The 20082-nt window shown below is 38.5% G+C and overlaps 1 protein-coding gene across 5 annotated transcripts in view; it reads right to left on the minus strand.

Moving 5' to 3' along the window:
- Nucleotides 1–1847: 1847 nt before the first annotated feature.
- LOC148043574 (uncharacterized) overlaps nucleotides 1848–20082 on the minus strand; it is a 29409-nt gene continuing 11174 nt past the window's right edge. For 3 of the 5 annotated variants that reach the window (XR_015698006.1, XR_015698008.1, XR_015698007.1), the window contains exons 2-4: nucleotides 3746–3785; nucleotides 3545–3649; nucleotides 1848–3391 (exon numbers count right to left, since the gene is read on the minus strand). Coding sequence is in view for 2 of the 5 variants with exons in the window: in XM_087725395.1 (XP_087581521.1) it covers nucleotides 2883–3391; nucleotides 3545–3616; nucleotides 3746–3785 (621 nt within the window). In the remaining 3 variants the exon portion in view is untranslated. The remainder of the gene's footprint in view (nucleotides 3392–3544; nucleotides 3650–3745; nucleotides 3786–20082) is intronic. The other 2 variants (XM_087725395.1, XM_087725396.1) reach the window with 1 other exon arrangement.

Raw genomic sequence — 20082 nt, forward strand, 5'->3', positions numbered from 1 at the left:
GTGCCAAAGGTCTTTACCATTCATTGTGTCATTTATTGCCAACATCTGGTTGCAAAAAACCCTAGTGATCGCTTGCACAAGTCATTTACACACTGTCATTACTGCAGTTAACAAAATTAACATACATGCTCTCAATGATCGACTATTCAGAGAGCTGTGTGTTGAGAATGATGAAGATTTTGATTGTTTGCTGCTTCATACAGAAGTTCGTTGGCTATCAAAAGGCAACTGTGTGAGATGCTTTTACAACCTTTTTGACACTGTTGTGGAGCTTTTTGAAGACAAGAATGCTTTGCTCAGTGGTGAACTCAAAGAGATCAGGCATGACATTGCTTATTTATCAGAACTATTTGCAAAGTTCAATGAAGTGAATTTGTAGTTACAAGGAAATGAGGTCAATCTTATTAAGGCCAAATCTGTCATCTCTACATTTATTTCAAAGATAACTCTATTCAAGCGCAATATAGGCCGTCACGAGCTATACCAATTTCCAAGCTTGTCTGAGCTAGAAGAGAAAAGTGGGATATAAGATGATGATCTTCAATTTTTTTGTGACCATTTGGACATGCTGCATAAAGATATGTCTGAGCGATATCAGGATCTTCTTTGATAGAAATTCCATATTGGGTGATAAATCCATTTTCAGATACTGAGGAAGATGAGGTAGTGGAGGAACAACTCATAGAATTGCAAAATGACATTGAGCTGAAGCCAAAGTTTTAGAAATCGTACCAAGAGTTTTGGTTACAGAAAGAAATTTCTGATTGCTATCCTGAACTATGGACAGTGGTTAAGAAGCTCCTTGTTGCATTTCCAACATCATATTTGGTGGAACATGGCTTCAGTGTGGTCATCCAACTTCTCTCCAAACAAAGAAATCGACTCCAGATTACTGAACATGGTGATTTAAGACTCCTGCTAAGTGACTTAAAACCAGACATTGGGAAACTGTTATCACTTCATCAAGCCCATCCATCACATTAAGAATTTACTGAACAGTGAAATAGTTACTAAATTTTACTGAGTTTACTAAGTTACTAGTTACTAAGGTTCTTGATAAATGACTATCAGACTTTGAAAACCTGGTATCACTAGATCGTGTTCAACAATTTTATTGAATTAACATTAACTAAAAAGGTTTTTAAATTGGATTTTGAATAAATGTGCAATTAATTGTTACAGTTTTGAATTTTACTGTTACTATCTTCCTTTCGTCGTGCCAACCACCCAGTCACATGACCCGCCCAGCCACATGTACCAAGCCACACCCACAGAACCAGTAGTAAAAAATTGAATTCCACCACTGGGTGGGGGGCACTGAGGATCAGTTTGTAGCACCAAGGGGCGGTGGACTGAAAAAGTTTGGGAACCACTGCTTTACTGCCTTGAAACCCCATAGCTTTAGGTAATTTATTTAAGTGGTAAAAATGAGAGACTAAACTGAATCTTATAATCTGGAAGGGTAATACACAGACATTTCCCCCCGATTTATAAGTTTAACCCTAACCTTTTCACGGATCAGCTGTCTCAGTACGTGACCTGACAAATGCGTGCACAACAAAAGCGCGCTGATGAAACTGCGGCGAGAAAACCACAATGTCATAAACGCGCCCACAAGAACGCACCGACAAAACCGCGCCCACAAAAGTGTGATTTAAGTTAAGGTAAGGGTTAGGTTCAGGATTAGGGTTAGGGTTAGGGTTATTAGGTTGTTATTACTTGTTTGTTGAAGGCGCGCTTTTGTCAGTGCGCTATTGTTGGTGCGCTTCTGCGCTCATTCGTCGATGCGATTTTGAACTTGCTGTTTTCTCGCCACGGTTTTGTCAGCGCGCTTTTGTCGAGCGCACATTTGTCGGTGAACCATCTCAGTACTAGTTACCCGTCATAAACTTTGGTGTTGTGAGTGATAAAAGTACATCCTTTAAACTTACGATTTATAAATTTCTTAACAAACAGCTCCAGGCATCTAACATCATAACAATCCCACCTCACAATATCTTTATCGTACCCATCCTTCAACATATCCCTGGCACATGTATAATTAGATATATAGGTGTCTCTCTTGGCAGCATTCAAAATCATAAATGATGTATCTTTAGCCAATTTACGGTCGGTCCAATGATTTTAGAAAGTATAAATGCCCATCCAAGCTTTCAATCTTCTCAGAGCACTGCCCACACTTGACTTCCTTGCATATTTTGTGGGGGGTAAAGACATAAACCTCACATTTCACAATATTCTTTATTCTTACTGTCAACTTTTTCCTCCATAGCGAGATGTGTCTTTCAACACATTCCTTAGACCGACAAGACACTTTGCACCTACAGCAGCAAGTCTTCTCCACCTCAACCTGTGACATCCTTGCTTTAGGTAGGCTCTGCAAATATATTGACAGCCATGACTAAATTTGTGGTGGTAGAGTGTGTGGCAAAATTTACAGAAATAGCGTTCACCCAGGAACCCTTTGATATTTTTGATGCCATAGTAATGCTTGTCATATAACAATGTAAACACTATTTTTTTCTTGCTGTGGGTGACCTGTGACAAAAAAATGCCACCCGTCCTGCAAATAAAACAAGATCTTTATAGTGACCCATAAATATTCTTCAAAGATATGTATCTGAGAAAAGTCAATCCTGTTTTCTGTGGAATTACCCAATCTGCTGTGAAGTTCCCTGGCCTTGGTAATAATTTCTTGATTTCTAACATCCGCACCAATCAGACACAGCAAAAAGCTAGCAAAACAAAGAAATTCACCTTCCACATTGAAATCTACTAGGTGATGTCTTTTTTTCTCCAGTACTCGGGTGAGCCGCACAGTATTTAACTTCCTAAGCCTTCTCCCCTCCTTGTTCTTCATTATGGTAACCACTAATTGTAAATTACCTCCCCCTCCACACATACAATATCTCTGCCTTACTTTGAAGCAGATTTTCAACACTGGTCAGAAAATCATCAGCATTTAAATCATTCACACGCCTTCTAAGAGAAAAGAGAGGATGATTTAACCCCTCTGCATCCAACTGGAGTTGAACAAAATCATTTGGACCTATGTTCATAGCCACATTATTCAAAAGAATCTGTAACACATTATGAATAGCTTCTATAGCAACTACAAAAGACTGAATTCGGTCAAGATTAACAAATCTATACTGATGATAGTGTTCCACAGCTCTTAAATTTCGGATAGGCTTCTTCCAAGCCTGCACCATATCCAGATAAACATTGTTCATATTCTGAGAGTTTGCAGAGCTAGGGGCTTGTAGCTGGGGCATAGAATGACATATATCTTCTTCTGGTTGAGATACAATCATAGAATCACAACTACCACTGTCTGCTGGAGATGCAGGAAGTCCATCGCCATGCATTTTTGCTTTTTTGCAGGCCGGCTCTGGTTAAACAAACAAACAAAAAAGTTATCACCAACATTGCTAATAAAGTAATACCAACACACACACACAACCACACACACACACACACCCCTTTAGTTTCTAAAACAATAATACTAATAGTTTTGTAGTTGGATAAAATAATGATATTATACCTCCTAAGATCATTCGTGTTGTGTGACTTGTGGAACGCTGAAGGGTCATGTCATGCTGGGGCCCCTGGTGCTCTGCAGGAATAGTGAGATCCATGAATGATCATCCTCCCATTTTGAAGGAAAAGAAAAATCCCAATGGTCAGAATTGTTGCAGAAATTTTTATAAGAATCTAAATGTATTAAAGTATGAAAGACAAATACCTTCATATGCCCTCAAACATTCTGCGTCTGCCAATTCATTCTAGTGAAAAAAACAAACAGTCAAACAAACAAGCAAGCAAGCAAGAATGTTATAAACACATTTTACATCTAAGAGGGGTCAGTGTTTCAATGAATTAGCCATAAAACTACTTACAATTGTAGCTCAAGAATGCTATAAAAACCATTTTGCAGATAAGTGCATCAAAATTAGGCATAAAATTACTTACAATAGTAGCTTCCATTCTGAATAGGGTTCTTCTTAGCAGATCAAATGGCTATGAGGTATGGCTATGCCAAAAACCAGTAAACATGACTGGACAAGTATGGGCCCTACTTTTATACACACTGGTGACGTCACAAATTAATCACATCAGAAAAGGGGAGTTCTTCACACCTTTTGCAAAACTGCCCACCCTGCCTACCCGGGAAGATGCATTTGAATAGTAGATAATGTCACAAATTAATCACATCAGAGTTGGTGAGTTCTTCACACCTTTTGCAAACACTGGTCAGTCCCCCCCCCACCAGCATCAGGAAATCCCGAATGAATAATATCACATGAGCTTTGATTAAACTGTATCTCTGTGTTTAACGTCTGACAGGGTTAAACAGGAGGGTCAGCAAAAGAAAAAAAATAATACTTCTTTCATGTGATTTGTAAAGCACATTTTATTATAAATTTCATAGCTTTAGCAGTGTCTTGTAATTAATTTCTATTACATTCTGGCATATGAACCGCTTCAGGACCAATAGCAATTCAGCTTCAATCTTTGACATTAATGACAGCGGTTTACTGCTCTTCTCGATACACTGTATGAATGTCTTGACCTCACCAAGGGAATCCCAGGTGAAATATAATTTATTCACTTTGTCAATAATACTGATGATGATCCAGAGAACATGTGGCATAGAAAGTCTAATACATAAGCTGTTAATAAGCTCTGTTTCACTGTTACCATCCACATTATCTTCTGATTTTAAGCAGCCTATTAAACAATGATGTATTATTTTAATAACACACGCTTTCAGAAGCTGTGGCATGCTGACATTTTGAGGCTCCACAGTTTCTAAAGCAGGAAATAATGTAGAGACTGCTGAAATTAAGGACTACCTGCACAAAGTTCCCAGCTCTTGTAATATCAAGTTCTTGAGCCTTGCACATGCCCATAATCACAGGGGATATGACATGCCCAGACATGTCCCTGACAAGCCTCTTGCCCATGTCCAGAATCACAGGGGGTGGGATGGGTGGGGTATGACAAGCCCAGGCGTTTCCCAGGCATGCCTGAACAAGGCTTAACTCCTGCATGGATCCTGGCGCCTTGCCTCTTGTGAACATTTTAATTCCTGTTAATATTCCTTGTCTTTTCCTGTAGGTGGTCTTCAAACGGTTACATGAGTATTTGAGGGTGCAATTGGCAAAATATGTGTCTTTAGATTTTACAAAGGTAAAAACCAGTTGCGGGGTATAAAAGGGCTGTGTTTTTTTCCCCCAGCCTTCGAGGAATTTTTTTTAAATCCACCTAGAAATAAATACCTTTTAGAAGAAAAGGTGAGTTTAATGCAGGCCCTGTCTCCACAAAAATTAAAACCATCATTGCCTAGAAATAAATAAAAGTTAAATGCAGGCCCTAGGAGAATGATTAGAAATAAAAAACATTTTTTTTATTTCACAACCCCCTCCCCCCTTGAATGTCCATAGAAATAGTCTAGGGTTAAGCTAATCATGTACCCAGAGACTTGGCATCTTTCTTGATGGAGTTAGGTTCAACACGTCTTATCTGAAAAAATAGGGCTAGGACCTTGCACAACCCCTTATCTGTTAGAGCTATTCATGCTTATCATGATGGGCTTAGGCCATACAATATATCTGGTTAGGGTTATGACCTTGTGAACCATTGGTGGGTTTCAAATTTTTTTAGAACCTATTCTGTGGGTGTGGCCTATTTTGTGGGTGTGGCTTGGCAGTCATGTGACCGACTTGGTTGGTATGACCAACTTGACATTACTCATGCACACTCAGTCACATGACCACCACCACCCCCAAGCCATGTGGCAAAAAAATTTGGGACTCCTATGAAGGGGGTGGGGAAGAGAGGGGAAAACCTCCCAAAAATAGACAACTGGAGGATTAAGGGCCGAAATTTGGGAGATCTGAGAAGGCAGGACAGAGGGGAATCCAGTAGAAAGCTATCACACTCTGGAGAAAGAACTTTGGGAGATCAGAGGAGGCAAGACAGGGGAATCCAGGACAAAGCTATCACACTCTGAGAAAAGAACTTTGGGAGATTGGAGGAAGCAGGACAGAGGGGAATCCAGTAGAAAGCTATCACACTCTGGGGAAAGAACTTTGGGAGATCCGAGGAGGCAGGACAGAGGGGAATCCAGTAGAAAGCTATCACACGCTGGGGAAAGAACTTTGGGAGATAGGAGGAGGCAGGACAGAGAGGAATCCAGGAGAAAACTCCTGAGCTTGCCGCTGCTGTCTGGCGGATTGTGCCGCTGGACCTCTCCATGCTTCTCCGTTTACCACATCCACTCCCAGGTATGGGACTTGATACTGAATTGGGCTAGGATAGTGTGGACGGGCGGGGGGAAGCGAGTGATAGAGTGGCTTCCGGACTGGCGTAGGTGAGCGAGTGACTGACAGGGCCAGGGCAGGCGTTCCGGAAGTTATTTCTGGATCCACCGATCGAACGTCCGCTCACCGGATCGGTAAATTTCACCATCCGGTTCTCCTGAGCCGATGCGAACCGGCAGAAACCCACCACTGTTGTGAACCCTGCACCACGTGGGTCAATTATGCACATCCCAGCCAAGGAGAAGGGCTATGCCTATGCACATCATATCCGGAGGGTGGGGGCTGTGCACGTCACTTCCGCTTAGGGGCATGATCTGGTGATGTAATCAGCACGTGGGTTTGTTTACTTTGATGACATCACTGATCAAAAGTACTGATAATTTTCATTAAAAAAAGGTACACACTATATCTACTACTATTTTTTGAGTTCTATCCAGTGTATTTTCACATGAAAATCAGGGCTTACACTTCTGTTAATAGAAACATAGTGTTCATTGAAAGACTTGAGTCATCATTTCTGCTTACTTATTTCACTAGTAATTTGTTTTATGATAATCCCAGCTATAAAAAGCATGTGACTTCTGAAAGTTATTGAATCTGGATAGCTATAATCAGACTAAGTTTCTGTACTACTGTTCTTCGGAAAATGTGGCTTGACCCAGTTATTAATAACATTTAATTAATGACAGCATTAGAACTCTTTTCTGTCTCTCTTCATGTATGAATGTGTGTCTTAAAATCATCACTTTGAATTGCTGTTAGATATCTCTGGACTACCAATTTGAGACCAAGCCACGGGGAACTCATTTCCCAGCTAGTGAGGTACTGGATTTTGCATCAATGGAAGCTAATGCGTGGTCTTCCAAGAGAGCAATATGTAGTCCAAACACATAGAAGTAAATGTATGATCTCCTGCTTCAGATAGGGCCACAACTGGAAGAACATTCTCTCAGACATTTGATTGGCTGTTGTAGTCCAGTGAAAGTTTTAGAAAGCTGCTAAAACCTGGCTGTTTTAGAATAATTTGGAAAGCCTGGCTGGAATTTCTGATTCCTCATTGAGTGAGAGGGTAACTGAAAGTATTGGCTGCTCTTGAAACTATTAGGTAAGCTATATTGATATTCTGTTTTAATTTAATTACTATATGTAAGGTGTATGTCTCTCAAAGTTGAATGTGATTGGAATAGCATATTGATGATTCATCATGTGTCATAATGTAGGTGTTGACTCTTAGCAATTACATAAATAGATTTTCTCCAGGACAATCTGCTCCCCAGACTGGTCCTTTGAATCTCTCAGTGGTGCCTCATTGGCACTGGAATTTAGTCTAGCTGCCTTTCTGCTGATCATTGTCTTTTTTCTCTTTCAGTTCACCTTCCCAACATTGCAGTCTTCTCAAAAGTGCTTAGTCTTTGCATAATGTGTCCCAAATGTGGCTAGTTTGAGTCCTGCTTTTATGTCTGAAATGACTACTCTGGATTGTTATATTGTGGATCCATTTGGTTGCCTTAGTCCCATCTTTCTTTATTCATTTGTCCCTCTGAGAGCTTAAAAAGAATTTAACCAATGGATGTCAATGTGTAGTTAGAGGGGACCATCATCAAACACTTTAAAGGTTATATCTATGCAGTTTTCTTACTAAATTACAGGCATGGTATATTATTGCCATGAAATAATGTCTTTGTCATTGTTAGGAAGGTGTTCATTTTCTCCCAACATCTACCTAAATCACTGCAGCCCAATATAGATGCTGGCTTGCTTCAGCTGGGCATCTAAATTGACTTAATTGTAAGTTTTAGATATGGACATCAATCAAAAGTTATGAGTCAGTGAGATTCCTATTCCCAACTAGTCCTGAGAGCAGAATGAAGTCACCCAATTATTTTTTATTCAGATTTGTAGACAGTTATTTTTCTTGTTAGCTCTGTTTCTCTAGTTTTTACCTGAAAATTCAGAAAAGTGAGAAAATTTAGAAAGAGCTCAAACTTATGCAGTAAAAGTCATATGATCAATGTATGTTAGATCTTTGAATGATGTCCATACTTAGACCTAGAAGAACTAGAAAACTGAGGACAATGAATATGCCAAGATTATGATCATTAGAGCATAATATACATTATGTGTCACTTAATTTCAATTTATCTCAAGTGTAGCTGAAAGAGTGAAATCATAGAACAATTATCTTTAATTTTAGCTTCAAACCTGATGACTTCCTAGAGCCATCTATGTACTTTCCTTGGCATTATTTAGAAATGGTTTGCTAGTGTCTTCTTCTGGAATGCTTTTTTTTACTTCCAAGTGTAGATTACAACCATCTTCCGGGTTGTTTGTGCATTGTTTTAAAGGTGCTGAATTTTATAGTGATTAAATCTAAATCAATCAAATCTAGTAAAGAATGAACCAGCTCTGCTTGAACAAAAAACCTAAGAAAGTGACTATGAATTTGCTCTCTGTACAACATACAGAGAGGAGGAGGGTACAGTGAGTCAGACAGCAATGACAATTCAGCATATGATTCAACTTAGTCCTTGCTATTCCTTGATCTTGCACAAATTCAAAATGCAACTGTGACTCCTACAGGAGGCAGAAATTCTCGATCAAAAAGAGTGCTATCGGCTCTGGCTTGCCAACTCTCTATAAGAACTTGCTTGCTTCCAGCAGAACAGGAATTCACCCTCCACTTCTTTCTACTTCAACAGAGAGATGGAACAGAGCAGAATCTTGATCCCCGTCTCTTGTGTTTGTTCTTCACTCCAGTTCACTCTTTTTCCAGGCAGAAGATATAAAGTCTTATAAATCAAACATGGGCAGACTTTGGGTGATATGGAATACTTTATTTTGCCCTATAGTGCAGCTGGTGAAAACAATGATGGGACTAAGGCCCTAACTTCTCTGCACCTAATCAATGGGCAAACATATCTAGCAACAGGCATTTTATTGTTATGACCCACTAAAGTATTTTCCCCTTTAAACAGGCAACAAGCCTGTTATAAATGCTATATATATATTTGCTCTTTGGCCAATGATTTTTGTCCCTTGCCTGTAATGACAAGAGAGGTGGGATCAGTCTGGCACCAATAGTCAGGGCGTGGTCTTTCCTTCTGGCCCGTGTTTTCCATAGATGGCTTCATCTGACAATCAGCTGGATTCTGGAAGAGCACAATTCCAAAACAGAATTTAAAGCCCTGTCTAGCAAGACTCCAATAGAATGCATCTTTGTAAAAACACTTGAACAAAATAAGAGCAAATTTTGACAGGTGTTAAATCCATAAGACTAGGCACCTTTCAAAACTCATGTCTTCTTTAGCCTCATCCTCATTCCATGCTAAGAAAAGTGATAGGTCCATGATTTAAAGCAGCATGATTAAAAAGGAGGAAAGCAAAGCCAAAGGAATCCCTGTTTTTGCTGTGCCCTGTATATATAAACGAAGCCCATATCAGAATCAGAATCGAACTGGAAGGGACCTTGGAGGTCTTCTAGTCCAGTCCCCTGCTGAAGCAGGTGATCCTATATCATTTCAGATAAGCAACTCTCCAGTCTCTTCTTAAAAACCTCCAATAATGTTGCAGCCACGATTTCTGAATGCAAGTTGTTCCACTGGTTAAATGTCCTCACTGTTAGGAAGTTTCTCCTAATTCCAGGTTGCTTTTCCCTTTGATTAGTTTCCAACTATTGTTTCTCGTCCTGCCCTCTGGTGCTTTGGAGAATAAATTGACCCCCTCCTTTTAGTGACAGGCTTTCAAATACTGGAATACTGATATCATGTACCACCTACTCCTTCTTTTCTTTAGACTAGCCAAACCAAAATCCGTTCTTCATATGTCTTAGTCTCCGGGCCTTTAATCATCTTAGTTGCTCTCCTTTGTACTTTTTCCACAGTCTCAACATTGTTTTTGTAATATGTATTACAAAATTGTGTAATGTATCATTTGTTGGCATGTGCTTCTAGACAGAATCACTAGTAGATGCAGCAAATGTTATGCCTATATCATATCCTGTTACTTCAAAGACTGGAAGGTAGCACTTTCATTCAGTTGCAGAAAATATCTGAGTTAGTGCAAAATTGGGATTCAGGGAATGAACCTAATTGCCTATGGCATCATGTGAAAGAGACAAAAATTGGCTATATTTCTCAATATATCTACTGGGAATTTGCAGGCTTCAAAAATTATTGGGAAAATTGCTTTGGACTTTGATATAATATGTCTCTGTTGCTTACTAAAGCGTGACAAGCTTGATGCTGCTGCTTTAATGAATACACTAATTTATCCAACTCTTAAAGCAGCAACATCTTTTTTTTCAGGAACGCTTCTTTCAATGATGTTCAAAACAGGCACACCTTGATAACACCTGCACAAAGACCTAGGGAAAACTATTTTTGAAAAGATACAGTGTAATTGAGAATTAAATAGCATGGCATAAGACTGGTTTTAACTATGCAATTTGATTTGGTATTGTTCAACTCCTGGGAACTATTATGGATTACTTGTATATTACCAACAGATCTATCTTCTGCCCAATTTTTTTTCAAAAAGCAGATATTTGATACCTGATTTCCTGATGTTTACATAGAGGTGTTTATACAACTCAGCATATTTGGTTAATAGCTTAGATCTCAAAAGAGGTGAAAGCTGCATCTCAAAAATGTGTAATTAAAGTGACATTGATGGAAGCCTTTGCAAATCTCTGTAGAGCCAAATGGAAAGAAGAGAGGCCCAACAGGGTCAATCTTTCCACCAAGTATTCCTAGCAGTAGTAACCAAAGAGGAGAAAGCTACTTGCTAAAAGAAGGGCTTCTGCGACAAAAGAAGCTGTTTGGCAGCCTTTCATATCTAACTGTAAGAGAAGCTCATATGCATAGCGCACAATAGCCAAGGCATTGTCTGGTGTTTTCTGTGCATGGATCAATTTGATTTGGATCCTGCTGACACAGCTGTGATATTACTGTGAATGGGGTCAAAACCTGGCATGGCAACACTACTGAGTCACATTGAATGTGTCACTATATTTAGCCAAAAGAAGAACTGAAATCCATAGCATACCAATTGCTTAACAGATGGAAAAAGTTGGAGTATTTGTCAAGTGCTTCAAATTACATGCTACCCTATATCTTATTTTCCAAACTTTATTGCATCAGCTCCCACTGAAAGCCAAAGGTACCCCTAACAGAATCATTTGGAAAGTTCAGCAGAATCTACACACACACACACACACACACACACAATTTCATATGTGTGCATGTACATAACAGTATGTGCACATTTGGGTTAAAATTATAATTTATTACAATTATGTATTGCCAAACTCCCAGTGACTTGGGTATTGTACATGCACAAAATACACATTTTCAAAATGAACGCATTAATTTTTAACAGAAGATGTTCTTACAGGTCCTAATATTCTTGATTTTTAAAAATAGTATCCCAAACAGAATTGCCAACTAATTTATCTGCAAAACTAACTTTGCTCTTAGTGTTCAGGAAGAAAAGATCTTTGTTGGTACCTTGAACTGTTGACAAGAGAAGAAAATATTAATGTGGACAATTTCTCAGAATAAATGAATACTTCTCTGTCGCTGCCCCTATGAGACTCAGAAGACTTTCAAAATGATAAACCAAAGGCCTAACTGTATGATTGTGCTGAAGTTGAGGCTGAAAGTCTAACCTCTATTAAGTGATTTTTTTACATGTGGCTTAAACCACATGGAATGTTCATGCAGAATTAATTAACCAAATTCATTCCATATTTTAAGACCTGTAGAACTAAGAGATTCAATTGGATAGATTGTAAATCAGAATGTGTTGAAATATTTGGCTTTGATCTTATTATGAAATAAACAAAGCATTACAAGTAATCAGTCTGCTTGTACCTAAATTATTGTGTATTGTATTTTGATTTGCATATGTAACTGCTTGGGTTGTATCTTGGACTTTAAGAGAGCTAATTTCAATAAACTTAGAGAGTGCTTGGGAAGAATTCCATGGATGAGAATCCTCAAGGGGAAAACAACTCAAGAAGCTTGGGAAATTTTGAAAAATGAGATTACAAAAGGCCAGTCTAGCACAATACCAATGAAGAAGAAAAATAACAACTCCCAAATGAAACCAGCATGGCTGCATAAAGAACTCTCTTGATAAATTGAAAGACAAAAAAGATAAGTATAAAAAGTGGAAAGGGGGGGACATAACTAAGGCAGAATTTCAGCAACTAGCACGAGCCTGTAATGATGAAGTGAGGAAAGCTAAGGCTCACAATGAAGAAAGGCTTGCCACAAAAGTAAAAAATAACAAAAAAAGCTTCTTCCAACATGTTAAAAACAAGAAAAAAAGTTAAGGAAACAATTGGTCCATTGCTGGGAGAAAGTGGCAAGAAGGTGACAAGCAACAGGGAGAAAGCAAAACTATTTAACTCTTTTTTTGCATCTGTCCTTACACAAAGGGAAAAAATAGTCCAACCTATCAAAAACAGCACCACAAAAATCAGATTAGGAACACAAGTTGAAATAGGGAAGAAAATGGTAAGTGAGCACCTGTCTACCCTAGATGAGTTCAAATCACCAGGACCGGATGGACTACACCCCAGAGTTCTGAAGGAACTGGCAGGCAAGATCTCAGAACCATTGAACTATATCTTTCAGAGATCCTGAAGTACCGGGGAACTGTCAGAGGACTGGAAAAGAGCTGATGTGGTTCCCATCTTCAAAAAAGGGAAAAAATAGATCCAGGAAACTACAGACCTATCAGCCTGACCTCAATACAAGGAAAGATTCTGGAAAAGATAATCAAACAACGAATTAGAGAACACCTAGAAGTAAACAAAGTAATAGCCAAAAGCCAACATGGGTTTGTCAAAAACAGATCATGCCAAACTAATCTTATTGCATTCTTTGACAAAGTGGCAAAATTAATGGACCAGAGGAATCCGTCGATATAATTTACTTGGACGGCATTTGATAAAATAGACCATAACCTACTACTAGATAAAGTAGAAAAATGTGGGTTAGACAGCGTCACCACCAGATGGATTCATAAATGGCTGACCAATCGCACTCAATGTGTAGTCCTCAATGGAACTGCATCTACATGGAGAGAAGTATGCAGTGGAGTACCCCAAAGCTCTGTTTTAGGCCAAGTACTCTTCAACATCTTCATAAATGATTTGGATGAGGGAATAAATGGGGAACTCATCAAATTTCTAGATGACACCAAGCTGGCAGGAATAGCCAAAACTCCAAAAGACAGGCTTAAGATACAGAAGGATCTTGACAAACTTGAACATTGGCACTATCTAATAAAATGAAATTCAATGGTGAAAAGAGTAAGGTTCTACATTTAGGCAAGAAAAAGGAAATGCACAGGTACAGTATAGGTGATACCTTGCTCAATAGTAGTAACTGTGAGTTGGATCTTGGAATCCTAGTGGACAACATTTAAATATGAGCCAGCAGTGTGCAGTAGTTGCCAAAAAAGCCAACACAGTTCTAGGCTGCATAAACAGAGGGATAGAATCAAGATCACGTGAAGGTCAATACCACTTTATAATGCCTTGATAAGGCCACACTTGGAATACTGCATTCAGTTTTCGTCACCACGATGTAAAAAAGATGTGGAGACTCTAGAAAGAGTGCAGAGAAAAGCAACAAAGATGATTAGGGGATTGGAGAATAAAACATATGAAGAACGGTTGCAGGAATGGTCTAGTTTAATGAAAAGAAGGACTAGGGGAGACATGATAGCAGTGTTCCAATATCTCAGGGGTTGCCCCAAAGAAGAGGGAGTCAAACTATTCTCCAAGGCACCTGAGTGTAGAACAAGAAACTGGGTGCAAACTAATCAAGGAGAGAAGCAACTTAGAACTGAGGAGAAATTTCCTGACAGTTAGAACAATTAATCAGTGGAACACCTTGCCTCCAGAAGTTGTGAATGCCCCAACACTGGAAGTCTTTAAGAAGATGTTGGATAGACATTTGTCTGAAACGGTATAGGGTTTCCTGCCTAGGCAGGGGGTTGGGCTAGAGGCCCTCCAAGGTCCCTTCCAACTCTGCTAGTGTATCTACTGTATATAGTAGGGAGGAAAGACTCTTGTTATTGTTGTTACAAATAAAATTCTCCTTAACATTTATTTCAGAAACATCCTAGCATCAAAGGATGCTGTTAAAATTTAGTTGATTCAAAACAATATTTAAAATTATTTTTATAAGAGGAATTTCTAATTCTTTAATGAAAATTAATCTTTCTGCACAACACCTCTAGTTCTAATTAAAATATTTCTGAATTGATTTTAAAACCTCAAATCTTTCCTAACCAATGTATAATATGTAAAAATGCATTTATCTAACAAAAATGCACCTAAACACTATGAAATCTTGGACTTACATTGCATATGAAAGTACTACTCCTTGTACCAATGGAGGGTTGCAGGCGGTACGCCCCGGTATAGGCATACCGGTGCCTGCCGGGAGCACTGGGTACCGTTCCAGCATGGTGCTTCAGAGGCCCCACCTGTCCTTACCTGCATTTGAGCTCTTCAGCACTTCAGCCCATGTGCACGGAGCATATGGAACCTGTGTGACGCTCCGCCAAGCAGCTGGGGTGTCACGGAGCATCGCAGAGCATCGCACGAGGTAAGGACACATGTGCACGCTGTGCACATTCATGTGGTGGCCGCTGGGCCCCGTTGCACCATACCAGTTGCAACGGGATCCGGAACCCACCATTGCCTTATATCCTGTACAAGTGATAATTGAGGGCAATTACCTTCCAAATCTGGAAATTCCAGTTCATATAGCTATCAAAGCCATTGATATAACTTTATGAATTTGTTCTTTTCTGTCTCCTGCTGGCTTCCTATTCACAACATTTTCATGATAATAATATAGAAGCACTTGGCTGTTGTTTTATGCCAGAATCTTTTCCCAATTTTCCAGTGCAATCTACAACCCAATTATATCCTAGGGGTCTTCTGCAGAAGTACTAAGCTACTGTAAACATTTTCAAGATTATGGAAGTTCAGATTGGTGCTGCCTAAATCCTAAAACGTATTTTTTTAATTTTTAATTTCAACTTCTAAAGCATTACAATTAACATTTCTTTTTAAAAACTGAATAGTTTGTGGTGTTAAATAGCAATGTAGCTAAATGTCAATGGAGATTCTCAGGCATCTAGGTTATGGTTGTCCAAAAAGTGCTTTTACAAAAGGCAACTAGACTTTGTTTTTTTTCTTGAAGATGTTTTATTTCTTATCCAAGAAGTATCCTTAGTTCTGAGTGAATATACTCAAGTCAGAACTGAAGAAGCTTCTTGGATGAGAAGCAAAACTTCTTTAAGAAAAAAAAATGAAAGTCCATTTGCCTTTTGAAAAAACACTTTTGAGACAAATAGCAATATAATGTTAACATTAAATAGAAACAGTATAGTTTAAAAAAATACACCTGTTACATACAAAATTTAAAAGCTATAAAGTGAAGAGACAAAATATTAAAATCCTAAACAACCTTTCAAAAGAGAAAAATATAGAAAAGATTCAACAGCAAAATATCACACACATTCACAGAAAAGAGAGAAATAGACACAGGGAAAGAATATATATTCAAATTCATGGACACATACACATATATCCTTAAAAATAAAAAAAAATTAAATTATAAACATTGTATAACTTGTTTTATTTTTTTTCATTGTTGCAATCCAACTTTTCAACAATTATTTTTGTACCTCTCTGCTGATACTAAATCCTGAAACTATCCCCAACATACAATGGTTTTAAATATGGATCAATTCTCCTTGGGCTAAAGCCTTTTAGATAGTCAAAATGTAGCATATCTGAACTGTACTAGGACTAATTCTCATCATTCTCTTCAACAGAAAGATGCTCAGTATATATATACGATAAACCAGCAAGGTTTTGGTCCATTTCTAATTAAAAGTAATTCCAAAGCAAAGTATATGGTAACAAATGTGACAATACACTGAGAATTCAAAGTTAAAATCCTACAATATTATATAATTTTTTTAAAAAAAACCATAAAACAATGAAAGACATTCAATAAAGGACACAGCACCATTAATTTAGATAATAACCTGGGCAAACAGATGGTCTGTATTTGACCCAAAAACCTAACTTCAGCACCAGCCACAATGGAGCAGAGAAGGAATTCCATCATTGTGGTCAAGAACCAGAAACATACATTTATATGGATTAAAATGGGGAAATCATGTGATCCCATGTGGATACATATAGTACAATATATATTAGTATGAAGTGGTTTCTTTGAAGGGAGTAAGGATGGTTTTGTATGTGTTGTTTTTTTAAATATATATTTCACTCCTATAAAGACATTGTAAGGTTGAATGGATATATGCAGCTGAGCAGGTTGTCTAAAAATTTTCATATGTGAATAGTTCTGAATTTAAACAAGGCCCAGGCCATTTCAGCAAATACAGGAGACATTTTCGCCCAACTGTACAACGTCTTAATGGCATATTTCTCCTATGAGAGAGTAAGTCTGGAACAGAGTACTCCTTTATTGATTCTCCTCTATTTATACAGACTGGAATTATAAGTCCTCTTATTTCATATTAGGAACCAGGCAATAACATAGAAGCAAATCCTCTGTTTGCACAGTGAGTTCCTTGCTTTATATAAACTATGGACCTGGATTCCAATTTCAGAAAGTCCTCTCTGAAGTTCAGGCTATAACAACATTTCCTCCACACTCACTTTGATTTTCCTTACAACCAAGTCTCTAAGGCACATATTGGACTTTGGTAATATTTCAACAGAGCTCAGAATTTGGTAGTACTTGGTGTCTGCATAGTTTGGAATCAGGCCTAGTTAATATTGAGACAGCAAAAGGGAGTATGAAATCCGTACTCCTGTGTGGAAAAGTGAAGAAAAATATCCCAAAGGAGGTCATGGCAAACCAAGTCTATATCATCTAAAGAAAGTTGCACGTACAAGAAGCTCAGCTTGATTTGAAGATTTATTGCTATTATTAATAATTAACCAAGTTGAATCAGAGCACATGAAGATTCCAAGTTTGGTAGTCCAACCACTACTCTGCAAAAATACCAGGCCTCACCCAGCAGACCTGCTCCAAGATTGTTTTCCTTTGAAAATAATTTCAAAAGCTGATTTTTGTGCATAAAACGAAATTAGAATTAATAGGGAAATGTTCAGAAAAATTTGTCCACTGGAAACTTTAATTCAAGATAATGGGGACTCTGGGCAAAAGTTAATTAAATCAAATCAAATTTCCACTTAATCTCTTTTTCAGCTTGTTCACTTAAAGGCATCCCATAAGCCAGCTTTCCTTCCTGCAATTTAAATCTGTTGCTTCTCCTTCCAACCAGAGCGGTCAAGGCAAACAAACGACCCTTGTCCTCTTTATTGCAACCTTTCAAAACTGGTCAAGAATCAGGTTTCCCATCCCACAGGAAATTCCACACTTCTGACCTGAATTACATTTTTTGTCCTAAATCAGAAGAAAATTCAACATGCCTGCTCTGCAAATGAACCTCTCACCTCCCAGCAATGCCCCATCACCCCCATCAGAGAGACTCACTGTAGCCAAGCTTGCTGAACCCCTAAAGCAACATTGTCATGTCTATGCTGGCACGGAATACAACGGATATTCTCAGGTTCCTATTAATGTGGAATTTTTGTCCGGCAAAATGCAGCTCTAGTGGAAGATTCTGGAGGTGGTGTTGGAGGGGGAGATGGGGGGGAGGCAGCTTCTTTCCTGTCAAAACATTGTCATTCTAGGAAAATTATTTTCATTGTGCAATACTATTGCAAAGAATTTCCTGCCTGGCCTCAGTTGCAGACCAAGAGAATTCTGTATTGATAACAAATGACACTCAAGAAAAATATGCTGAAAGCCACTGTGAATTGGTTTAGATACTAGATAGCCAGGAACAGCCCTGGTTCTCATATGTTTTCATTCATGCACTATTTGCCCAGGCTGACATCATTGTTATACTAGCCATTCCTGACCAGAAATATATGTGTGTGTCTACAAATATGCACACAGAATGCAACAGTATTTCTTCTTTTCTCTCTCCCCCCCCCCCAAAAAAAAACCCTTTCTTTTTTTCCCCTTTGGCAATGCATTTGCTTTCTGCAGTTCGTTATATTCAATCTCTAAATGGTACTTCAGAATTTGTACTGCGAGCACAGAGGAAACCCCTGCCATGTTTCCTTGTGGAAAAATCACATGCAGCAGATAACTGCACTAGTTGGACAAATAATTAGACTGGATTTCAGGCAACAGAACGCTTGGCTTGCTAAAACACTCTGGATTTTGGGAGGAAGTGCTTTTCCCTTGGGCATTAAAATTTATCTGAGCACAAGCCAAACAATGCCTTATTTTCTCATATTCACCATTTTACTGTCTGTATTGATTGCCTCAGATTAACAAAGTTGAGTCGCAATTGCATTCTTCCAAACTATTTCAAAATGTCATGTGTGGTAACCTTGTAGTTGTTTCTTACAGCAAGCTTTGGAGCTCTTCAACCAGAACTTACGCTACTCTGTGTCTGATAAGAATCACTTTTGCATGTCTGGAGGCCCTCCATCATTCAACCAGGTCAAAATCTAATAAGGTCATGGCCCTGAGATCAGCTACATTCCTTCCTTGCATCTTCCTCTTTTTTTTTTCCTAAGCAAATAATTTAATGAAGAGTTCTTGACTCTCCAAAAATTGCAGTGATTTCATGGACCTACACTTGTCTTAATAAAAGTATGTTTTTCATATATTGCAATTTGTTGCTGGTGTATTATGGATTTCTCAGAAATCAATAGCAGCAGACAAACTTCCTGATCTATTGCTTCTGATCTTCTCTTTGCAACGTCCAGTTCTTTGACATTCTTCAATGGCCATTCATCCTCAGTGCAGATTATGCTGTGCACTGATTCAGGCATCCTAGAATCTTGTAGAAGATAAGCATATCTACTATAGGACTGAGGAACCTTCAACCTCTTAGCCTAATTTCAATAGCTCTCTTCAAAAGATCAATTTAGGTCTCTGATAAGATATAATTGTCCTTCTTGCAGGGCGAGTTACTTGACACACACACAGAGAGAGATAAGGTGGTGTTAAAGAAAACTAGGGGTGGGAGTGGGCAAGAGGACAGATCAGGAATGTCAAATGGAAAAAGATTGTCAGAGCAAATGATCCTGGCTGTCAGTAATGGCTCTGATTCCACCTATGCCTTATTTCAAAATGGTCCATCACAATAATTCCCCAACTTGGTGCCTTAAGTTCTACTAATTGACAGATTGTTCTGTCAAACAATCTGAATCTTTCCAAGAACAAAAAAATTGTTATTTTTTTCTGGAAAGGACATACATACATACATACATACATACATACATACATACATACATACATACATACATACATAATGTTAATATGGATAACATCAGTGGTGGGATTCAAATAATTTAACAACCAGCCCTAATGAACAGCTGGATAGGCATGGCTCAGTGGACAGGTAACTGGGTGGGCGATTTACCTTAGCTGTTACAATGTAATAAGGGTTAACGGGAGTGGCAGTTTCTGTAACTAGGGCAGTAAAGATTAGGTTAGAAACAACACCAGAATGTTTCCTTCCTGCCTTCCTTACAGAATTAGCCCTGTAAAGTGGAAAAAACAAAATGAGATTTCTTTCCCAAAATTCTGAACTGCTTAGAAAGTTAACAACCGAATAGGTGTGAACTAGCTGAATCCCACCACTGGATAGCATGTAAATAAGT

Source organism: Thamnophis sirtalis, unplaced genomic scaffold (genome assembly GCF_051295495.1).
Source record: "Thamnophis sirtalis isolate CommonGarterSnake01/CBP01778 unplaced genomic scaffold, rThaSir2_p1.2 scaffold_11, whole genome shotgun sequence".
Lineage (NCBI taxonomy): Eukaryota > Metazoa > Chordata > Lepidosauria > Squamata > Natricidae > Thamnophis > Thamnophis sirtalis.